General features: G+C 54.2%; 1 protein-coding gene across 1 annotated transcript in view; it reads right to left on the reverse strand.

Moving 5' to 3' along the window:
• The window catches only part of ATP2C2 (ATPase secretory pathway Ca2+ transporting 2), a gene marked incomplete at both ends in the record, with an annotated part of 62,287 nt that overhangs the window by 34,019 nt on the left and 7,110 nt on the right, over positions 1-21,158 (reverse strand). Inside the window, 3 exons of the mRNA XM_080703455.1 lie at positions 720-809; positions 5,500-5,616; positions 8,363-8,473. Coding sequence (XP_080559581.1) covers positions 720-809; positions 5,500-5,616; positions 8,363-8,473 — 318 coding nt within the window. The remainder of the gene's footprint in view (positions 1-719; positions 810-5,499; positions 5,617-8,362; positions 8,474-21,158) is intronic.

Consider the following 21,158-nt stretch of genomic DNA (forward strand, 5'->3'; position numbering starts at 1 on the left):
TTTTTTTTTTGGGCAGAACTGGAGATGGAACCCAGGGGTATTCTACCTCCGAGCTACACCCCCAGCCCTATTTTTTATTCTTTATTTTGAAACAGGATCTCACTGAGTTGCAGAGGGCCTCGCTAAGTAGCTGAGACTGTTGGCGAACCGCGATCCTCTGGTCTCAGCCTCCAGAATTCTGGGATGACAAGCGTGCGCCACCACGCCCAGCTCTTTTTTACTTTAAAACAAGGTCTCACTAGGCTGCAGAAGGCCTTGCTAAATTGCTGAGTCTATCCTCAAACCTGCGATCCTCCTGTTTCAGTCTCCCAAGTACTGGGATTACAGGTGTATGCCACCACACGCAGTTTAAATAATTTTTTCCCCCAAAAGATGCAGAGAAGTAACTCTGAACAGTGTGAACAATGGATTAAACTTAAACGTGGTCCCGCTTTGCTACGTAACCCCGCGCAGCACAGGATCAACCCTCCCAACGCAGGGGCCGTGGGAAAGGGTTCTCTATTACAGTATTTCTGGCAAAGAGCTGAAAGCAATCTGTAAGTCCAGCAAGAGAGCGCGACCAGACAGACACCTTGACACTGGGGGTCGAGAGAGAGAGGTGAGTCGCTTTCTTTCTGCTGCGTTTGTGTTTTGGCCAACAGCAAGCTCTTTCCTCCTTGCAGGCAGCAGGCAGAGGCTCAGCCACGCCGGCAGCCGTCCAGGCCAGGCGCCGCACTCACCATGGCGATGCTCACGGCGTCCTCGTACTCCCTCGTGAGGACGCTCACCAAGGCCGAGCCGAGCAGCAGCAGGATCAGCGGGTTCTTGAACTGAAAGATAGAAGACGAGGCACGCTCTTTATTATTATTTTTATTATTTGCGATACTGGAGATTGAAGCCAGGGCCATTCTACCTCCGAGCTACACCCCCAGCCCTATTTTTTACTCTTTATTTTGAAACAGGGCCTCACTAAGTAGCTGAGGCTGGCCACGAGCCTGCGATCCTCCTGTCTCAGCCTCCCAAGTACTTGGATTACAAGTGTGCGCCACCACGCCCAGCTATGAAGCAGGTTCTTAATGGCGGAGACCAGTGTGGCTTCTCACTTGTTCCAAGTGTGTGACTTGGAGCTTTGCAAGAGGCCGGGCTTCCTGGGCAGTCCCACCGGGACCCCTCCACGCCCTGGTTCTCCTCTGCCTGCAATCCCACCACTGGCCCTCCCTGGGTCAACCGCACCGGCCCCGCCCTGCCTGTGACCTTGGCCCATCCCGGCCCAGCGTGAGGCTCCAGGTCAGCACCTTGGCACGGTCAGCCTGGCCCAGTGTGGCCAAGCATTCCCCTCTCGCCGCCTGGCCCCCAGGCCTGTGCATCACACCGCCCAGGCGTGGACATCGACGGGCTCCTCTCGGAGGAGCAGGCTGCGCCGACGCCCCCGGAACAGGTGTTCTAACAAGTTCCTGGCAGGACTTTGGCCTTCTGTGTAAGGTACGCGCCCTTCATTTCCCAGTGACATTTCAAAGTGTCCCGCGTTACTAAGAAGCCCAAGGGGACACCAGCGCCCAGAAACAGAACCAGAGAGCAGAGCAGAGTGGAGCTCGGGAAAATTTCAAGTCAGGGTCAGTTAAAGGGCCATGTCCTGAGCGCCGGGCTTCCCGCCAGCCAAGGCGCAAAGGGAAGTGGGACTGGACACATGATAGATGCTTCTCAAGGTGAGAAGCACCTTGGCCTCATGCCTTGGACGGATTCAGACCCCGTCTCACCCGGGGCAAAGCTCTGTGTTTGTAAGGACGGGGCTTCTTTTGGACAGGTCCCCCCTAAGTTGGCCACAGCAACTGCTTTGACTCTTCAGCCATGAGCGGCGCAAAGACATTCCCCTTCTTGCTGGACGCTAGCGAAGGCATCCACTGATGCCCCTGGCAAGCTCCTCAGAATACAGGCCACGTCTGACCTGGGATCCCTGGTCCTCTGGGGACCTGGGGCTGGGTCTGTCCCTGTGGTGTGGAGGGCAAGTCTGTGAGCTCCTGTCTGCCTCCACCGTGGACTCGCAAGAAACTTCCAGCAATGCTACTAAGACTCAGCTCTCTCTCGGCTCTGGAGATTTGTCACCACAAGAATAGAAGGCCCCAGTATACAGTAGGTGCTCAATAAATGGTAGCCACCAAGAAAACCACAGCCCGCAGGATGATGGCTTCTGGATGCAAACACACCGCACGCTAACTCGACCACAAAGGGCTAGGGACCCATCCTTAAGGGTGGGCTTTGTTCACGTCTGATGTTGGAAGCCACCTTGTGCCGGGCGTGGTGGCGCACACTTGTAATCCCAGCACTCGGGAGGCTGAGACAGGAGGATCTGGGTTTGCAAACAGCCTCAGCTACTTAGTGAGGCCCTCTGCAACTCAGTGAGACCCTGTTTCGAAATAAGGAATAAAAAATAGGGCTGGGGGTGTAGCTCGGAGGTAGAATGCCCCTGGGTTCCATCCCCAGTACTGAAAAGAAAAGAAAAGAAAAGAAAAAGAAAAAGAGAAAGCCACCTTTTTTTTTTTTTTGCAACTGGGGATGGAACCCAGAGGCATTCTTTCTCCAGATTTATACCCCAGCCCTATTTATTTATTTATTTATTTTTATTTTTATTTTTATTTTTTTTTGGTGGTACTGGGGTTCCTGGAAGCCCTTCTACCTCCGGGCTACACTCCCAGACCTATTTTTTATACTTTTTTATTTGGAAACAGGGTCTCCTAAGCCAGCGCTCGCGGCTGGCTTCGAACCTGCGCGATCCTCCTGTCTCTGCCTCCCAAGCGCGGGGATTACAAGCGTGCGCCACCACGCCCGGCTATTTATTTTTATTTTGAAACAGGATCTCATTAAGTTGTAGAGGGCCTCACTAAGTAGCTGAGACTAGCCATGAACCTGCGAGCCTCCTGTCTCAGCCTGCCAAGTACTGGGATTACAAGTGTGCGTCACCACGCCCGGCTTAAACACCACCTCTCAAGAGCCCTGGCTAAGGCACACGGGAAGACTGACAGATACGCAGCTCCTGTGACTCCTCCTCCTTTAAATCAGCACCTGAGGCTGAAACAAGTTTGCCCAAGGATCCAGGTAGAGGAGAAGCAGACTGAGTCCACACAACCTAAACCTGTGCTCCTAACTGCTACATTCTAACTACACACATGGGGAGAGGCTCGGTGGACGAGAGGCCAGCCTTTATTAAGCATTTAATATGTGCCAAGCATTTTTTTTTAGGGTCTAGGGATGGAGCCCAGGGGCATTCTACCTCTGAGCTACACCCCCTGTCCTATTTTTTATTCTTTATTTAAAACAGGGTCTCAGTGAGTTGCAAAGGGCCTCACTAAGTAGCTGAGGCTGTCCGTGGACTGCAATCCTCCTGTCTCAGCCTCCTGAATGCTGGGATTACAAGCATGCACCACCATGCGCGGCTCCAAGCATTCTTAAGTAAAACTCACAATAGTGAGTAGTTATTACTCTCATTGTTTTTGAAGAAAAAGTAGCAGGAGGTTAGTAGCCAGCTGTGGTGGCACATGCCTGTAATTTCAATACTTGGGAGGCTGAGACAGGAGGATTGCAGGTTCAAGGCCAGACTCAGCAACTTAGTGAGACCCTGTTTTAAAAAAAAAAGGTCTGCGGGTGTAGCTTAGTAGATTAGAGTCAGAATGCTCCTGAATTCAACCTCTAGAATATAAACAAGTCAAGGAGGAGGAGGAGAAGGAGGGAGAGAAGAAGGGGCAGAGGGAGAAGATGGGGAGGAAAAGGAAGAGGAAAAGGTTCAGTAACTTGTTCAAACACACAGCTGGCGACCGGGCTTTGACCTGGGCTATCTATCTGATTCTAACCCGTGCTCCCCTCGTGGCCCCGGGGGCCACACCTCATGGTCACACTGTGTGGAATCGCTCACAAGGACTCTGGCATGACAAGGCCGCCTTGCAGGGTGGTGAGCGCCCGTCAGCAGAGGAGGCAGAGAATCACGGCACCTGGAACACTGTTGCAGAGGGACAGATGTGCGGGAGGAACAGGTGAGCGTAGACAGAGCCGGCTCGTGCACGCTGGGCCCCAGGCAGCAGCTCTGCGCGCTCCCGCAAGCCCCCACCCTTTGATGAAGGACGGGAATTGAGCAATGAGGACCACCAGGAGAAGGGAGGCTAAAGATGCTGCAAGGGCTGTGATTGGTCTTCAAACTGGCCAATCAAGAAAGCTTTACACAAGGAGCCAATAGGAAAACAGCTGAAGCCTGGGGCAGCCCGGGAGCCAGCGAGTGGGGAGAGGGGAAGCAGGAGATGGTTAAGGAATGCAGGAGCCCAGGGAGGGGGAACCTGGCCATCCAGACATCTTCGGGCATCTGGAAAACTGCCTGTCCATGGGGCCTGTCTGACTTGGTGCTGGGTGATTGGTGGGGGTACTGGCCTTTAGACTGGGGCCTGTGGCTGGGTCTATTTTCCCCATTCTTCTTCTTAATGACTTCTTGGTGTCTGTGATGTGTGTCCCCTCAAGTCAGCGCCCTGCTGGCCCTAGCTCAGGGGGCGGGGGCTCTGCCACCAGCACTGGTTGTGCTTCTCGGCATGGCCTTACTGCCCTGTGCGACTCTGAGATCACTTTGCCAGATGAATTACAAGCAGACAAGTTAAATGTGCATCTCAGATAAACAAGGAGTCTGTATGTACTTTTTGCTCTTGGAGATTGAACTCGGGGGTGTTCTACCGCCAAGCTACCCACCCAGCCCTTTTTATTTTGAAACAGGTTCTTGCTAAGTTGCTGAGGGTTCTTGCTAAGTTCCTGAACTGACCTTGAACCTGTGACCCTCCTGTCTCACCTTCCAAGTACTGAGATTACAGGCGTGCACCACTGTGCCTGGCTCAAGGAGCTTTTTTTTATTTTTTTAAAAAGTATGCCCATTGTATACTTAAAAGCTGTCTTTTGTTTAATATATGTGAAGTTTGCATTTAACATGACTTTTTTTTTTATTTGCGGGTCTGGGGATGGAGCCCAGGGGCATTCTATCTCCAGGCTACACCCCCTGTCCTAGTTTTTATTCTTTATTTTGAAACCGGGTCTCACTGAGTTGCGGAGGGCCTCACCAAGTAGCTGAGGCTGTCCGCGAGCCATGGCTTTCTTTTTATTTGAGGATTCTAGCAACTCTCCCCACACTGGGGAAGTATTTTGGGGCTTCTGTGCCCTGCCCCCCCTGCACAATGGGGTCAGGAGGAGGGTGAAGTAAATTAATGCTACTTATAAACCTTCATCAGGATGCCCGGCACGTGGTGAGCCCTCTGAGGGCATAATTAATATTACTCCTGATCACGGCCATCCAGGTTGCTAGTTACCTACTCAGAAGTCGTCCTGCTGCCTCAGAGGAGCCTGAAGGAGAGGAAGGCCTCTTTATCCCACAGAGCACCCACCCCATCCCCTGGGCGGGCCTGTCCAAGGACGCCCTAGATCAATATTTATCCAGTGCCCGGCTGCCCTACCTCCCCGGCTTATGGCTACTACAGCAAAGGACACCTGTGGTCCTACCTGGTCCAGGTATTTCTTCCACATGGGCTCGGTGTTGTCGGCGACAAACTCGTTCCAGCCGTGGACCAGTCTACGCTGTGTCACCGCAAACTCCGACAGTCCTTTGTGTAAGTCCACCTGCAGGGAGCCGGCCGCTGCAAGCTCGCCGATGGGCCCAGCAAAGGCTGAGGGGCCCGAGCCGCAGACCCTCCCCAAAGCCCTGGGCAAGTGGGCTGCTCCCAGAGGAGAGGGGACCTTCTCGAAGAGCCCAGCCGATGGGGCCCAGGGAGAAGAGAAGTGTGAAGCCCCATTCTTTTTCTTCTCTTCTCTTTTTTTTTCCTTCCTTCCTTCCTTTCTTTCTTTCTTTCTTTTTCTTTTCTTTTCTTTTTTTTTTTTCCGGTGGCTCTGGGGATTGAACCCAGGGGCATTGTACCTCTGAGCTACAACCCCAGCCCTATTTTTTTTGTCTATTTTTTGAAACAGGGTCTCACTGAGTTGTGGAGGGCCTCACTAAGTAGCTGAGGCTGTCCTGGAACCGCGATCCTCCAGTCTCAGCCTCCCGAATGTTGGAATTACAAGCGTGCGCCACCACGCCTGGCCCCCAACTCTTTTTCAGTAAGACCATGTGATTCCTTCTACAGGGACAGGGGAGAAGGTGGCCCAGGACCTAAATTTCTGCAAATGGAACTGGAGTAGGGAATTCTGGAAAAGCAGAAACATGTTTTCTCAAAAATGAATGAATAAATGAATGAATGAATAAATAAATGCAAGCCTTGGGAATGGCAGTGGTGGTGCTGCTATGGAAAAACAGCCTCGCAGTTCCTAAAAAACTAAACCTAGAGTTCTCTGATGACCGGGCAGTTTCACTTCTGGGAACACGCACCTGAAGATGGACAGCAGAGCCGGGCGCAGTGGGCACGCTTGTAATCCCAGAACTTGGGAGGCTGAGACAGGAGGTTCACAGGTTCACAGCCAGCCTCAGCTACTTAGTGAGGCCTCTGCAACTTAGTGAGACTCTGTTTCAACATAAAGAATAAAAAATAGGGCTGGGGGTGTAGCTTGGAGGTAGAATGCCCCTGGGTTCAATTCTCAGTACTGCAAAAAAAAAAAAAGAAAGAAAGAAAGAAAGGAAGAAAGGAAGGAAGGAAGGAAGGAAGAAAGAAAGAAAGAAAGAAAGAAAGAAAGAAAGAAAGAAAGAAAGAAAGGAAGGAAATTCTGACACCTGCTACAACACAGAAGAACCGTGAAGGGTACAAGTTAACCGAAGTCAACCAGTCATAAGAGGAACACTGCAGGATTCCACTCGCGTGAGCTGCAGAGAGGGCCACGGGGGTTAGCGTTTCATGGGGATGTGAAACTTTCAGTTTTGCAAGACAAAAGAAAGCCGAGGGTTACACAATGTGGATGGTCACACGCCGAGTGAATGTTCTTAACACTACAAAAATGCACACTTACAAATACCAGAAATGATGGTCAATTTTAGAACGTATAGCTTACCACCACCCGAATATTAAAAACACAAAGAAAAAATAGGCCTGCCCTGCGAGACAAGAATGGCTGAAATGATTATAACGAGCACACGCCACCCCGGCTGTGATGCCAAGCTCTTTATATAAACTCATTAAACATAGCTCATCTGCAAGCCACGGGGAATGTAAGGCGCCTTTGTTGCCCTGGCTGCGGTAAAGGTTTCCTTGTTTTGAAAAGGTCAACAAGAAAGTTGTACTTGGGGGTAGAGGCGACAGGGAAAGCGGATGGATTCCTCGATTCTTTTGACTAGGGCAAGAAAAGCAAGCTCATTCATTTAGTAGGCAGGGAGCAAATATTCCCTCCCTGTCTTTAAATACTAATATAAGTAGGACTTGAAATAGGCTTTTGGGTCCTTCCCAAGAGGAGACTTGCCTCAAGCCTCCATTTCCAATTCCTCGGAATTGTGACATGTGCTTTTTTTTTATTACTGGAATTTTCTTTCGTTTCTCAAGGTGTGGTGGGTTGCGCATGCGCACGCACACGCGCTTTTTTTTTATGTCTGCGGGGTATTCTAAGTAAAGAAAATGCAAGGCCCAGAGGCAGCCTGCCCGCAGCCCCCGAGGCGGGCTTCCAGGAAGGGGCTGATTCCTGTCTGTGCTGTCCGGGGATTCCAATCTGCCCGGGGAACCTGGGGGAAACTTGGTTTCAGTAACTGGCAATTCTGTGGGTGAGTATTCTGCTAAGCAAGCCCGGCCAGTCTCAAAATGTGAAGGGCCGTGTGCTTTCTCTCATGTGTGGGCGCTACATAGAAATGAGAAACAGAAGAGACGGGTATAAATGAGGAGAGCGGCCGGAAGGGAGGGAAAATGGGTGAATAAAGCAGTTCAAACAACCCCAGGTCCTTTCGTGAAGCTATCGATACCAGTTTCAATATTCAGGGTGGAGAAGGGAGCGGGTGGGATTTGGGGACAGGCACCAGGTGCCGTGTGCATGCAGGTGTCTAGCACACTAAAACTCAATGGATGTGTGGTCGCAAAGCACCAAGAAAAGTATATTTAAAAAAAAAAAGGGTGGGAATGGGAGGTGCCTAAGAATCGGAGCTGTAACCCCAGAACTCCTGGAAGGACCGTGGGCTGCTCCTTCTAACTGCAGGGTCACCCCTCTCTCTCTGCCTCCGTGTCCTCACCTGCAGATGGAGGCCCAGGAAGAAGGCTACCTGGCCTCCGGGGAGGGCCCAGCGGAGGTTAGCTCTGCGGCAATAGCACCCATGATTCTACCTGGGAATGGTCCTTTCCGACAGGGATAACAAGAGTTACGACGCAGAAATCGAAGGCGTTTTGGGGGACTTTGTGTTGCTTTCTCTTAATCCAAAGACCTTGTGGCAGTGGGCGCCGGGTACAAGTTCAGCTCTTACGTGGAACGCGCTGGCCAAGTCCTCCCGGTGGCATCGGCACGCTTCCTTGGGTGGCAGCGCCACCACCGCCTTCTCCTTCTCGATGGCCTTCAGCTCATACTGCTCGTCAATCTGTGAAGAGAGCGCCATTGTTGGTAAGCCAGCGGAGGCCTCGTACGGTCTTTCTGAAGTACCACATTCAAGCCAGGTGTGGCGGGCATGCCCGTGATCCCAGGACTTGGGAGGCTGAGACGGGAGGATCGTAGCAGGTTCAAGGCCAGCCTCGGCAACTCATCGAGGCCCTCTGTAACATAGAGAGACCCTGTTTCCAAATAAAAAATAAAATAGGATTGGGTGAGGAGTAGAGCTCAAAGGTCAGATGCCTCTGGGTCCAATTCCCAGTACCAAAGTGACAAATAAAATAATTTGCAATATACAGACGAAAAGTGCATATCCTAAGTGCAGAGCCTGAATTCTCTTACACTACCCCACACAACCAGCCTCCACCTCAGGAGACAGACGGTACTGGCCTGGAAGCTCTCCCACACTGCCCACCCACCGGGAGGGAGAGGACTATCGCTCTCTCTATCCCCATAGGCTGGCTTTGTTGGGGCGTGGACACTACCGATGGGCGACAGGTCACGAGTATACCCTTGTGTGCCTGGCTTCCTTCTTCAACACCGTTAGTAAGATTCACGCATGGCGTCACGTGTACCACCCGCTCCCTGATTTCCGTGAGTGCATAGTATTCCACCACGCAGGAGCAGATCACAATTCGCTTGTCCGTTCTCCTGATGAGAGACAGTTGGGTTGTTTCCGATCACTGGATATTACTGATGCATCTGTTTTTAAGCAAACTTAATTAACAGAATTGGAACTTGCCGGACTGACCAAGCAGTGTAACAAAGTCCACATTTAGACCCTTGAACAACTCCTAGGAGTCTCTGCCCAGGATCTGTCGCAGTGTGGAGAGTGCCTCTAGCGGGCAATAGGTGGTATCACAGCCTGGCTCTATGAGACATTTTAAATACCCCAAGAAAAGACCCAGGGGGAGACACAGCCAGGCTCTGGGAGTCTGAGTCCCCTGTGGAGAGCCATGTGTCCCACCTGAGGCTTAGGATGGCCGTGGGAGGGATCTCAGAATCAGGGCAAGATAGGTGTTTCTGCAACATTTCCTAGTATTCTGATACCCAGGACACGATAATCATCTTTTCCTCTTCCTGTGGTTATTGGGAACTGGAAAGGAGGAAGAGCAGAGAGGGGTTGCCTAACCTCTTCCTTTAGCTGGAGGAAAGATGGCAAATTCCTCTTTCCTCTTCCCCCAATCCCAAGCATCGCCTGCCCACCACACCGGTTTTGGGGGGCTGCCTCTCATGGTGCCCCACGACCAGAAGGCAGAGTGGCGCCTGCCCCCCTCTGCTGCTCTGGGTCCTGCTGCTCCCTCCTGGCCACAGCTGCACACTCAGGTAGCATTCAGAGAGACCTAAAACATCACATGGGCCCACGCGCAGAAACACCTGCACAGACTCCAGCTGCTGTCAAGACCAAAGCGATGCTCTTAAACACGGCTGGCACAGAGGCCACCGTGCCTACACTTACTGCTCCACGGTCAGTCACTCCCCGTCCCCTCCTTCAGCCCCTGGCAGCTACCAAGTCACTGTCTGTCTCTGAGGATCAACTATTCCGCATAGTTCATATAAACGGAACCACACATGCGTGTCTCTGGGCCTCTTTGTGACCCTCGAGGTACTGTCTGCAGCGGAGAGACCTCTGTGGGACGTTGGGGCTGGTGGGGGAGCGGAGTCTCTGAGCCCCAAGGAGACAGATGTGGCCCCTGCTGACAAGCAGCTGGCTGAGCGGGGGCGCAGTGGACAGGGGCCTCCGGGCAGACAGCCTTGCAGCGCCGGCTTGGCTTTCCTCCCTTTCTGTCCAGCTCTGGGGATTTGCTTCATCTGAAACGCTTGCTAAGACCCCAGGGATCTCTTTGCTGTCAGAGGCCTCAGACAGCCGCAGACTTCTTGAAGATATCTACTAAAACATCCTCCACATCTCCGTTTCCTCCTCCGGAGAGTGGGGTCATAACAGCAAAGACACAGGGGATAAGGAAGCTCTGGGCCCAGAGCCTGGCACTGGGAAGTAGCAAGCAGAGAGATGGGGACAGCCAGGTCCTCGCTCCAGGTGCTCAGAACACGCCGAGGCCCCAGTGAGCCGGGGGTGAGCAAACAGGGGTCCCCAGCACCCAGTCGCCTCTGAGCTCCAGGTCAGCAGCCAGCGACTTTCAGTACACTCGTGGGAGAAATCTTACAGGGAATCTGCATGGACTTAAAGTTAGTCACTGAGCCGGGCATGGTGGCGCACGTTTGTAATCCCAGCACTGGGGAGGCTGAGACAGAAGGATCGCGGTTCGCGGACAGCCTCAGCTACTCTCAGCAGAGAGAAGTCCGGCCCCTCCAGAATCTCAAGATGCCGGTGCTGCCGTCGTCTGAGGGACGGCGAGAGGAACAGGGCCGGGGTGACAGCAACCCAAGTGCAGCCAGGCAGCTTCATCCGGAGGTAGCACTGGCTGGGCACGGTGGCTCCCGCCTGTAAACTCAGGACCCGGAAGGCGGAGATGGGAGGAGGGCAGGTTCGGGGCCAGTCTCAGCAACTTAGTGAGACCCTGTTTCAAAATAAAAAGTAAAAAGGGCTGGTAGTGTTGCTCAGAGGCAGAGTGCCCCAGCTCAGTCCTTACCAAGGAGGTGGCCCTGGAGGTACAGGAGTAAATGAGCCCCACCCAGAACAGAGCCCCCCTCTCTCTGCAACTCCGGCACCCATCTCTCCTAGGACGCACATCTGTGAATTGTCGCCTCAGTTGTTTAGTGGGTCTCACAGTGTGGGCCGCAGACCAGTAGCCTCAGCAGTTTGTCGGAAACGCAGAATCTCTGGCCTTATCCTGGACCTGACACCTCAGGGGCTCTGGGATGAACCGGTGATCTGTGTTTTGACAAGTTCTCTGGGAAATCCAGATGAACCCGGAGGTGCCACTGCTTCCTCTGAAAATACACCTGCTGAGCTCCGTCACCAGCCTGGGGACCAGCCATTGGGATCAAAGGCCCCAGGACATTTCATATGCATCCAAAGCTGAGTGGGGGGATGCCTGGCCTAGAAGATATTCTCAGACCTACTCAACAGGGCCCCATCTTGGTGGAGAGAGAAACCAAGTACGGGGGGGGGGGGACCCAGCAGGGGGAGATTCCTTCTGCTTCCTACAGGAGATGTGGGAGATGGAGCTTCAGGCAGCAGGTGCCCAAAGTCCTTCTAGAATCGGGCTGGGCATGGTGGCTCCCGCCTGTAAACTCAGGACCCAGAAGGCTGAGATGGGAGGAGGGCAGGTTTGGGGCCAGTCTCGAGATGGCTCAGTACAGGGCTGGCCAAGACCGGCTCAGGATCATCATGACCATAAAGCGTCACCTCTGTCCCAGCCTATATGGTACTAACGCCACAACTGTGTTGACATCAGACACACTCGAAGTAGAAAGCCTCATGCCTCGTCGCCGCGGCCCCTGGGAGCGGGGGCAGTCCTCAACCATCTCCCAGGTGGAGAAATGGCCAGACAGGCCAGCGCCACGCTGAGTCCTCTCCGTCACCACACCAGGAAACACGAGAAGAATTCTGCGTGGGTTTTGTGTTGCAGACACGAGAGGTATAGACTCTGCAGGTGAGCAGGGGCACGGTGGGGGGCGTGATAAGCCAAGCCTGACTGATGAGCCCCTGCCCCTAAGGATGTGCCCGTGCTAGTGCTGAATGTGGAAGCCATGTTGCCTGGTGCGGCAAGGGGGACTTTGGCGCCGAGATTAAGTGGAAGATGCTGAGATGGGAGAGGGGGTCTGGATTCAGGGGCAAAGTCATCACTGGGTCCGTATAAAAGGGAGGCAGGAGCAGAGACGTGCGATGGGGAGGGGGGCGGGGGTATGTGTGCTGGCTTTGAAGACCGAGGAAGGGGGCAGAAGCCAAGAACACGGTGGCCTCCAGACAGAGGAGAGAGCAGGGACAGGCGCAATCCTGGAGCTTCCAGGAGGAAGCAGCCCACCCACACCTCCCCGTGGCCTGGGGAGGCCGGCTGGCCTTCTGTCTTCCAGGACACTCGGGTAACACTTGCACACTCCTTGGTTTTTGTTTTGATTTTTGTGTGGTACTGGGGATTGAACGGGGGGGCATTTTATCACTGAGTTACACCCTTAGCCCTATTTTTTTGGGGGGGGGTGGTACTGGGGTTCCTGGAATCCCTTCTACTTCCGGGCTACAGTCCCAGACCTATTTGATACTTTTTTTTTTTTTTTAATTTGGAAACAGGGTCTCCTAAGCCAGCGCGGCTGGCTTTGAACCTGCGCGCTCCTCCTGTCTCCGCCTCCCCAGTGTGGGGATGACAGGCGTGCACCACCACCGCGCCCGGCTATTTTTTTTTTTTTTTTTTTGGTGGTACTGGGGTTCCTGGAAGCCCTTCTACCTCCGGGCTACACTCCCAGACCTATTTTTACATTTTTATTTGGAAACAGGGTCTCCTAAGCCAGCGCGCGTGGCTGGCTTCGAACCTGCGCGATCCTCCTGTCTCTGCCTCCCAAGCGCGGGGATTACAAGCGTGCGCCACCACGCCCGGCCATATTTTTTTAAATTTTATTTTGAAACAGGGTTTCACTAGGCTCATGAGAGTCTCACTACTTGCTGAGGCTGTCCTCGAACCTGTGACCCCCCTGTCTCAGCCTTCCAAGTACTGGGATTACAGGTGTGTGCCACCGCACCTGGCTTGGGTGCTGTTTTAAGCCACCACAGACTTGGTGGCAGCAGCAGGGGGAGCTACTACCCATGTGTCCCAGGCAGGGAGTTGGCTCTCTGAGCCCCTCAAGTCCCAGGACTCGCCACCCTATGGCCACCACCTGCTCACTCGCTGAATCCTGCACTGGGCTATGTGACTCAGTCCTGAGTGTCCCACGTAGTGTGTGCAAATAGAAGGTGCTGGAAAATGCTGTGGGGGGGATGGAGCACAGGGCCCTGAGTGGGGCTGCCTGCAAGGTCTCAAGGTCGGGGTGCTGGAAAACCCAAAGGACAGGGAGGGAGCGGGCAGAGAGGCAGAGGTGCTGGAGAATCCATTAACGAGGGCAGGAAAGGGCAGAGGGGAATGGCGTGTGCAGACGCCGCGGCCAGGGGCGTGCTGGGTGCAGGCGGCAGCCAAGGGAGGCCGGTCCTGGGTGCCTCTGGCAGGTGCCTAGCCTCTGCTGGGCTCAAGACCAAGGAGGAAAGGGGAGAGAGAGTTGCCAGTGAACGCAGGAGAGTGTCTGTCTGTGGTGGTACTGGGGATTGAGCCCGGGGCGCTCAAATACTCAGCTACATCCCCCACTCTTTTTATGTTTTTAATTTTCGAGACAGGGTCTCCCTAGATTGCCCAGGCTGACTTCCAACTTCTTGCCTTAGCCTCCCCCATAGCTGAAACCCTAGGCCTGCACCACCATACCCGGCCTGCTCCAGGATTGTTTAGTATTAAAAAGAAAAAGCCTTGGGAGGCTGAGACAGGAGGATCACTCTAACCCTCAGCAACTTAGCGAAACTCTAACCCTTAGCCACTTCGTGAGATCCTGCTTCAAAATAAAAGGTAGAGCCAGGTGTGGTGGCGCACGCTTGTAATCCCCGCGCTTGGGAGGCGGAGACAGGAGGATGGCGCAGGTTCGAAGCCAGCCGCGCTGGCTTAAGAAACCCTGTTTCCAAGTAAAAATATAAAAATAGGTCTGGGAGTGTAGCCCAGAGGTAGAAGGGTTTCCAGGAACCCCAGTAGCACCAAAAATAAATAAATAAAAGGTAAAAATAGGGTTGGGGAAAATAGGTCGGGAGTGTAGCCTGGAGGTAGAAGGCCCCTGGGTTCCATCCCCAGTACCCCCCCCCCCAAAATAGATAAAATTGTTTAAAAAATAGGGTTGGGGTGAGGCTTAGAGGTAGACTGCCTCTGGGTTCAATTCTCAAATTGACAATAATTCTAAATGTAGCCAACGGGGCGGAGGGAGTGCGGGCAGGCTGTCCACCTGCTCTGGGCTCTACTTTCACCGCCTCAGCCCACCTGCCAGTGCCGCTCGGCAAACCCCTTGGTGGCCTCGGTTTCTTCCACCGTGTGGCTGGGTGCTATGAGGTGAGGCCCCTTGGCTGTCAGCCACGGGTCAAGAGGGGCGTCCGGGGTCTCTTCTGGTCCCTGGAAGAATGATATCGTGTGTGTGTGTGTGTGTGTGTGTATGTGTGAGAGAGAGAGAGAGAGAGAGAGAGAGACAGACAGACAGACAGACAGACAGACAGTGTGTGTGTGTGTGAGAGAGAGAGAGAGAGAGAGACAGACAGACAGACAGACAGACAGACAGACAGTGTGTGTGTGTGTGTGTGTGAGAGAGAGAGAGAGAGAGAGAGACAGACAGACAGACAGACAGACAGACAGACAGACAGAGGGAGAGAGTTTTGCTTGGTGGTGTCCTCAGTGGGAGGAGGCAGCTGGCCGGGCGTACCTGGGGACCCACAGGGAGTTGCCCAGGGGAGGAGGTTGAGCAATCAGGAACTACCCAGATGGTAAGTGCAGCTGCTGTGCACAGGGGCTGGCAAGGACTTGGTGGTAATTACTGGGTTGGAATCTGTGGTTTTATATATGTACAGATAGAACATTAAACACACATATAGGCACAAAACTAAACACAGACCTGACAGTGTGCACACACAGCCTCCCCTGAGAGGGGCTGGGAGCCACGGCATCCCATTAGCAGTGAGGGCGTGTCAACAGAAGAGAACCTAGCAACACACCCTCAGGTGTAAACACGGTTCCTCCAGCAGAAAGCACCAGTGAAGCCGGGCAAGGTGACACACACCAGTAATCCCAGCACTTGGGGGCTGAGACAGGAGGATCATGGTTTTGAGATCAGCCTCCACAACTTAGCAAGACCCTCGGCAACTGAGAGAGACCCTGTTTCAAAACTAAAAAATAAAAAGGGCTAAGGGTGTAGCTTGGAGGTAGAATGCCCCTGAGTTTAATCCCCATTATATAAAATAAAATGACAAGGATCTTGGGAGAGCTTGGTGCTTCCAAGAGGAACAAGGAAGGTACAAAGTAAACCTAGAATTTCTTCTTATCTCTAAAAGTAGAGACATGCTCAAGAGGGCCTGGGAGCTCCAGGAGGGGCCCACGGCCCGATCTGAATAGATGGTGACTTATATGGCTGCTGGAATGTTTTTTTTCGGGGGTGGGGTCTGGGGATGGAGCCCAGGGGCATTCGACCTCCAAGCTACACTCCCTGCCCTATTTTTAGTCTTTATTTTGAAACCAGGTCTCACTGAGTAGCTGAGGCTGTCTGCGAACTGCGATCCTCTGGTCTCAGCCTCCCAAATGCTGGGATTACAAGTGTGCACCACCACGCCCGGCTGCTGACGATCCTAATCGGGTGGGAATCCACGTGTGCACGCTGACGTGCCTGAACGAAGGGTTCCATCGACGGGGGAGAGCGGAGCTGCCGATCCTCGTGGACACACCAGCGGCTTGAGGACGATGGGCTCGGGGCCCATTCAGCGATGCTGAGGTGGTCACTGTTGCGGGCATGCGGGTACCCAGGGAGCGGGACGCGAATACGGATGGGCTCTCGAATGTCCCTCCAGGAAATACTTAACACCGAGGGGACGGTCTCGCTCTGCAGAGGAGAAACCTGACGACGCCACCAACTAAGGAGACAGAGCGGCTGCCACCGCTGGTGGGACAAATGGCTTCTCGGGCTCCTGACACCGGGCACGGAGCCGGACACGAACCACCTACCAGGGGCCCTCCAGAAGCGCACAGCCCAACCCCGCCAGGGACCGTCCACAACATTGTGAGCCTGGAATCTTCCGGGGCATCAAGGACATGAAAGGTCAGGGGGCACTAAGGAGCCACTCCACACAGGCCGGGGGGAGACACGGGACCCTCTGGCTCCGGACCGGGGCTGGGTCTTTCTGCCCTCCCCAGGAACGTGTGGACAGTCTGTGGGTGGGGGGAGGTATGGGGAGCCATTAAGGTTTTCCCCTAAAAGAATACTTCTGACTGTCCTTTGCTCAGAGTCAGTAAGGTTTGGGGTCATGGAAAGTTCAAAGTAAAAGGTCTGAGGGAAGCTCAGGTGGTGATGGCACGAGGGGTTGATTGACCTGGCCGTTACGCGCACAGGTGGTGATGGCGTGAGGGGTTGATTGACCTGGAACTGTATAAATAGGACGGGAGAGATAGACCTGGGATCGGCCAGTAGAGATATCAACCCGGGAGTGGACTGGCCATCCTTCCGTGCTTAAACTAAATGTTCTTTGAATTAAATTCTTAGAATTGAATTCTTTCATCCTCAGGCCTCTCTTCGGAACCCGTACTTTTGCCGGCTGGCTCCGGCAGGGAGGCCCTGTGTATCTCAGGGCTCCGCCGTGGCTAGAGAGGAACGTCTTCATACCGGGGATGGGGGCATGGAGTACTTTGCCTGCAATGTATGTCCAAGTGCGAGAGCCGCGTGGCCAAGTGTGGACAGGCGAGGGGGACCCGGGGAAGCGAGTTTAAACCATTCCTCCTGTGCGCTCCTGCTAGGTTCAGGCCTGGACTCGGTTCCACTGACATTTATCAAGCAGCTACGGCCCAGCCGTGGCTGCTTGGCCTTCTGCCTACATGCCTTCCCAGTCTGACCAAAACCCACCTTGCTGATGGATGACGGAGGCCCGGGAGCTGAGAGCTCACGGCGGGTGGCGAGTGAGGATCCGGCCGCTGGTCCCTCCGCCCGGCCTCTCAGATACAGAGCTGGGCTCCAGGTCACCAATCACACTCCGTTTGGGGAACTCAGGGCTGGCTTTTGCAAGATCTGCTCGTAGCCCAAGCAGCAGGAAGCAGCAGAGCCACTGAGCTGCACCCAGGATGTCACGGACAGTGGCCCCAAGAAAATAGCGCATGTTTGTTCTTGAGCAAGGCCTGGGCTGGACTCCACCACCCCCGGGTGGCACACCTCGCCTGCTGCGGCCTCCTGCCTGCCCTCTCTGAGGCTGCCTCTGTGGGCAAGGCCCTCCTGGGGCTCTGGGGAGCCCACCTGGCTCTCCCTGCAAGACCGAGGTCATCTTGCGGGCACCTCTGACCCCACTATGGCGGGGCTGCTGCGCAGGTCGCCTGGCCGGGAGCCACCTGGGCCTGTGTGAGCTGAGTCAGTAACGATGATCCTAAAGCGGGGAGGGAGGTGCTTTGTGCGAAATGTGAACAGAGAAGAACAGAGGCTGGCAAGCAAAAAGTCCTGGGTTCCATGCTCAGAAAGAGACAGAGAGAAAGGAGGAGGAGGGGGGAAGGGGAGGAGGGGGGGAGGGAGAGAAGAGAAGAGAAGAGAGAGCTCTCATGCTTCAAACTCAGGCAGACATGGGCCCCAACTCCTGTCAGAACTGTGAGAACTTTCTGAACGCTGACTTTCTGCAGGGATTCTTTTTTTTTTTCTTTTTGGTACTGGTGATGGAACCCAAGGGCATTCTACCTCTGCATTCTACCTCTGCGCGACACCCCCAGTCCTATTTTTTATTTGGAAACAGGACCTCACTGAGTTGCACAGGGCCTCACTAAGTAGCTGAGGCTGGCTTTGAACCTGCGATCCTCCTGTCTCAGCCTCCCAAGTGCTGGCATGTCAAGCGCGAGCCACCACACCAGGCTTTTGCAGGGATTCTTTAAGGGTTCAAGAGAAGCGGTGTTAACTGCACACGCACATTACAACGCTGTTCTACGCATTTTCAGAAGGAAGCCTCCAGCACTGGATGGTTGAATGCCACGGCCTGGCCGTCAAAGGCTTATTCTATGATACCGCAGGGCCAGGGCGGGGCCGGAGGGACGGTGGGAGAGAGTTCTGGGCAACCCACGCGGGTTAGAGAAATGATACCGCTGTAGCTGGGTAATCGCTTTCATTATCAACGATTACTTATAATTAAACAGTAACTATGGCACTCAGATGCTGTTCTAAACGGTTTATATAAACTGAATCATTCCTGTGCACGCGCCTCTGACCCACGTACACTTTCTACCCCATTGCACAGAGTGAGGACAGGCCCCACAGCGGGCAGGGGCAGGACTGGAATCCGTATCCAGGCAGCCTGGGCCAGACCCTGGGTCTTTTTTATTTTTATTTGGAAGGCAGGGATTGGGGATTGAACCCAGGGTCCTTCTACCTCTGAGTTACACCTTCAGTCCTTTTTTAACTTTTTATTTGGAAATAGGGTCTTGCTAAATTGCTGAGGGACTCCCTAAGTTGCTGAGGCTGGCCTTGAACCTATGATCCTCCTATCTCAGCCTCCCGTGTAATGGGATTACAGGTGTGCGCCGTCATGCCTGGAGAGACCTTTATTCTTGACCGCAACCTCACAGCCTCTTAAGAGCTGCCTTGAAACAGGAGCCAGGGGGCCCCTAAATGATGTCTCACCACCAACTAGCAGGCGCAAACAGGGGCTCCCCTCCCTCCTCCCACCCCAGCCAATGAGGAGCCGGGGCCACAGGGGACCACGGGGACCTGAGGAGGAATTTTACATGGTGCAAATCTGTAGCTGTGGCTCACAGAAAATTAAAACAAGTTTATAAAGGGAAAGATGGGGCCTAAAGAAAGGGACGGAAGGAAAGACAAATGTATCCCGGTTCACGGGAGTCAGTAGACACAAAGCTGCTAATGTTAGCAGAATTCAGTGATAAGCAAAGGCACACGACCACTCAAACTCAACGTCCCAGCTGGGTGTGGTGGTGAGCCTGCCATCGCAGTGCTCGGGAGGCAGAGAAAGGATGATGGCAGGTTCGAGGCCAGCCTCCTCCGCAATTTAGCCAAGACCCTCAGCAACTCAGTGAAACCCTGTTGCAAAATAAGAAATAAAATAGAGCTGGGTGTGATGGTGCGCAGCCGTGATCCCTGTGCTTGGGAGGCTGAGACAGGAGGATTGCGGGTTTCAGGACAGCCTCGGCGAGTAGTGAGACTCTCTGCAACCTGGCAAGACGCTGTTTCCAAATAAGAAAAAAGATTGGGCTGGGGGTATAGCTCGAAGGTAGAATACCTTTGGGTTCAATCTCCAGTGCCACAGAGAAATAATGAAATAAAATAAAACAGGGCAGGGATGGAGCTCAGAGGTAGAATGCTCCTGGGCTCCACCAGAAATCATCACGAGCGTCCTCGGCATCGTGACGGGGTGAGGGAGGCTTAGTCCACAGGCCCCACAGGGGCCCAGGGAGAGCCGCCCGGTGAGACGCGTGGGGAAACGCACTGAGGAGCTGCCCCAGGAGACCAGCTCGTTATAGAGTTTCCGGAAGGCCAGATCGAAGATCTGATACCTTTCAGATCTGACGCCCAGATCAAAGGTACTTGATACCTTTCAGCTCACAGAGAAGGGAGCCCGGCTCGTCTTCCCTGAACTCTCCTACAGGCCACTCTGTCGGCTCCGGGGTGTGAGAAAAATCTGCCCGATAGAGTTAAAAAGAACAAATGCAGGGAGCGTGGCGCTCAAGTGCTGGTCTCAGTTCTCCAAAGCCCCGCCACCTCTTCCAGGAAGCCTTCTGGGACTGCCCCAGGATTGCCACCAACAGCCCTCTCGCCTCTGGTCGCTAGACTGCCCCATCTTGCTCGCCTTCACCAGGCCTAAGTCTTAATTACTCACAACTGTAATCGCCTCGCGAGCCCAAGCCCACCTAGCAGGCCCAGTGTTGGCGCGCTCTCTTTCCCCCAGGGTCAGCAAGAGGGTGCCCAGCTGCAGGATGGATTTGGGACGGAGAAGTCGACGTCTAGGGCTGCAGTTCTCCCAGCCGAGAAACGTCCACGTGCTGAGGCTTCCCAAGCTCTAAGCCACGTGGCCCGGCCCCCAAGTGAGCACACCGGGCTCAGTCTGGTTGGACGGACATTCAAAGATGGTGGGCCTGCCTTGGTTCTGGAAGTTTCTGGAAGGCTCGAGTCTCCTTCAGTTTCCAGAACCATGAGCCTCGGGCGCTTCCCCGTCTGCACTTGAGTTCCACACTGGGCCAAACCGCGCGTGATTTGCCGGGCTCACCCGCCAGCAAGTCGACGAAGGTCCCTGAGAAGATGGCGCTGCTGGCAGCACCCCACAGCTACACTGCCCACTGGGGACGGGGCAGGCGGGGGCTTCCACTCCACATCAAGGGCTCTGTGACAGCTGTGGAAACCGCGTGCTTCCTCGGAGCGGCCACAGCTCCCCAGGAAAGAAATACCCTGGGATGTTTGCTTCAAGGAGCTGGGTGTCATGGGCCCACCCTCTGCTTCTACGGGGCAGCCCCAACCCCAGCCTTGGGGTGTACCTGCGCAAAGCTGAGCGAGCGAAATCGGGCCAGTAGGGTGGGCTCCAGCCCAACCCAACCGGGGTCCTTATAAAAAGGGGAGCTCAGCCGGGCGTGGTGGGCATCTTATAATCCCAGCATTCGGGAGGCTGAGACAGGAGGACCATGGTTCCAGGACAGCCTCAGCTACTTAGTGAGACCCTGTTTCTAAATAAAGAACAAAAAATCAGGCTGGGGGTGTAGCTCGGAGGTCAAATGCCTCTGGGTTCCATCCCCAGTACAGAAAAAAAAGAGGTGCTCAGAACACAGACATGTTTGTGGGGACAGGGGAGAAGTTGGGTCTGTAAGCCAAGGAGAGGGGCCTGGGAGGAGCCCACCCGGCCTGCGGCTTGACCTGGGTGCTGGCCTCCAGCTCGGGGCCGTGGGATTCTGAGTTGTGAGAAAATAACCTCCCCCGCGGGGGCTGCTGGAGCAAGGGGAGCATTCATGGGCGACGCTCGGCCTCCCCCGGCAGGGGGGAGTCTGCAG

Source organism: Muscardinus avellanarius (assembly GCF_963383645.1).
Source record: "Muscardinus avellanarius genome assembly, chromosome: 10".
In the NCBI taxonomy this organism is placed as follows: Eukaryota; Metazoa; Chordata; class Mammalia; order Rodentia; family Gliridae; genus Muscardinus; species Muscardinus avellanarius.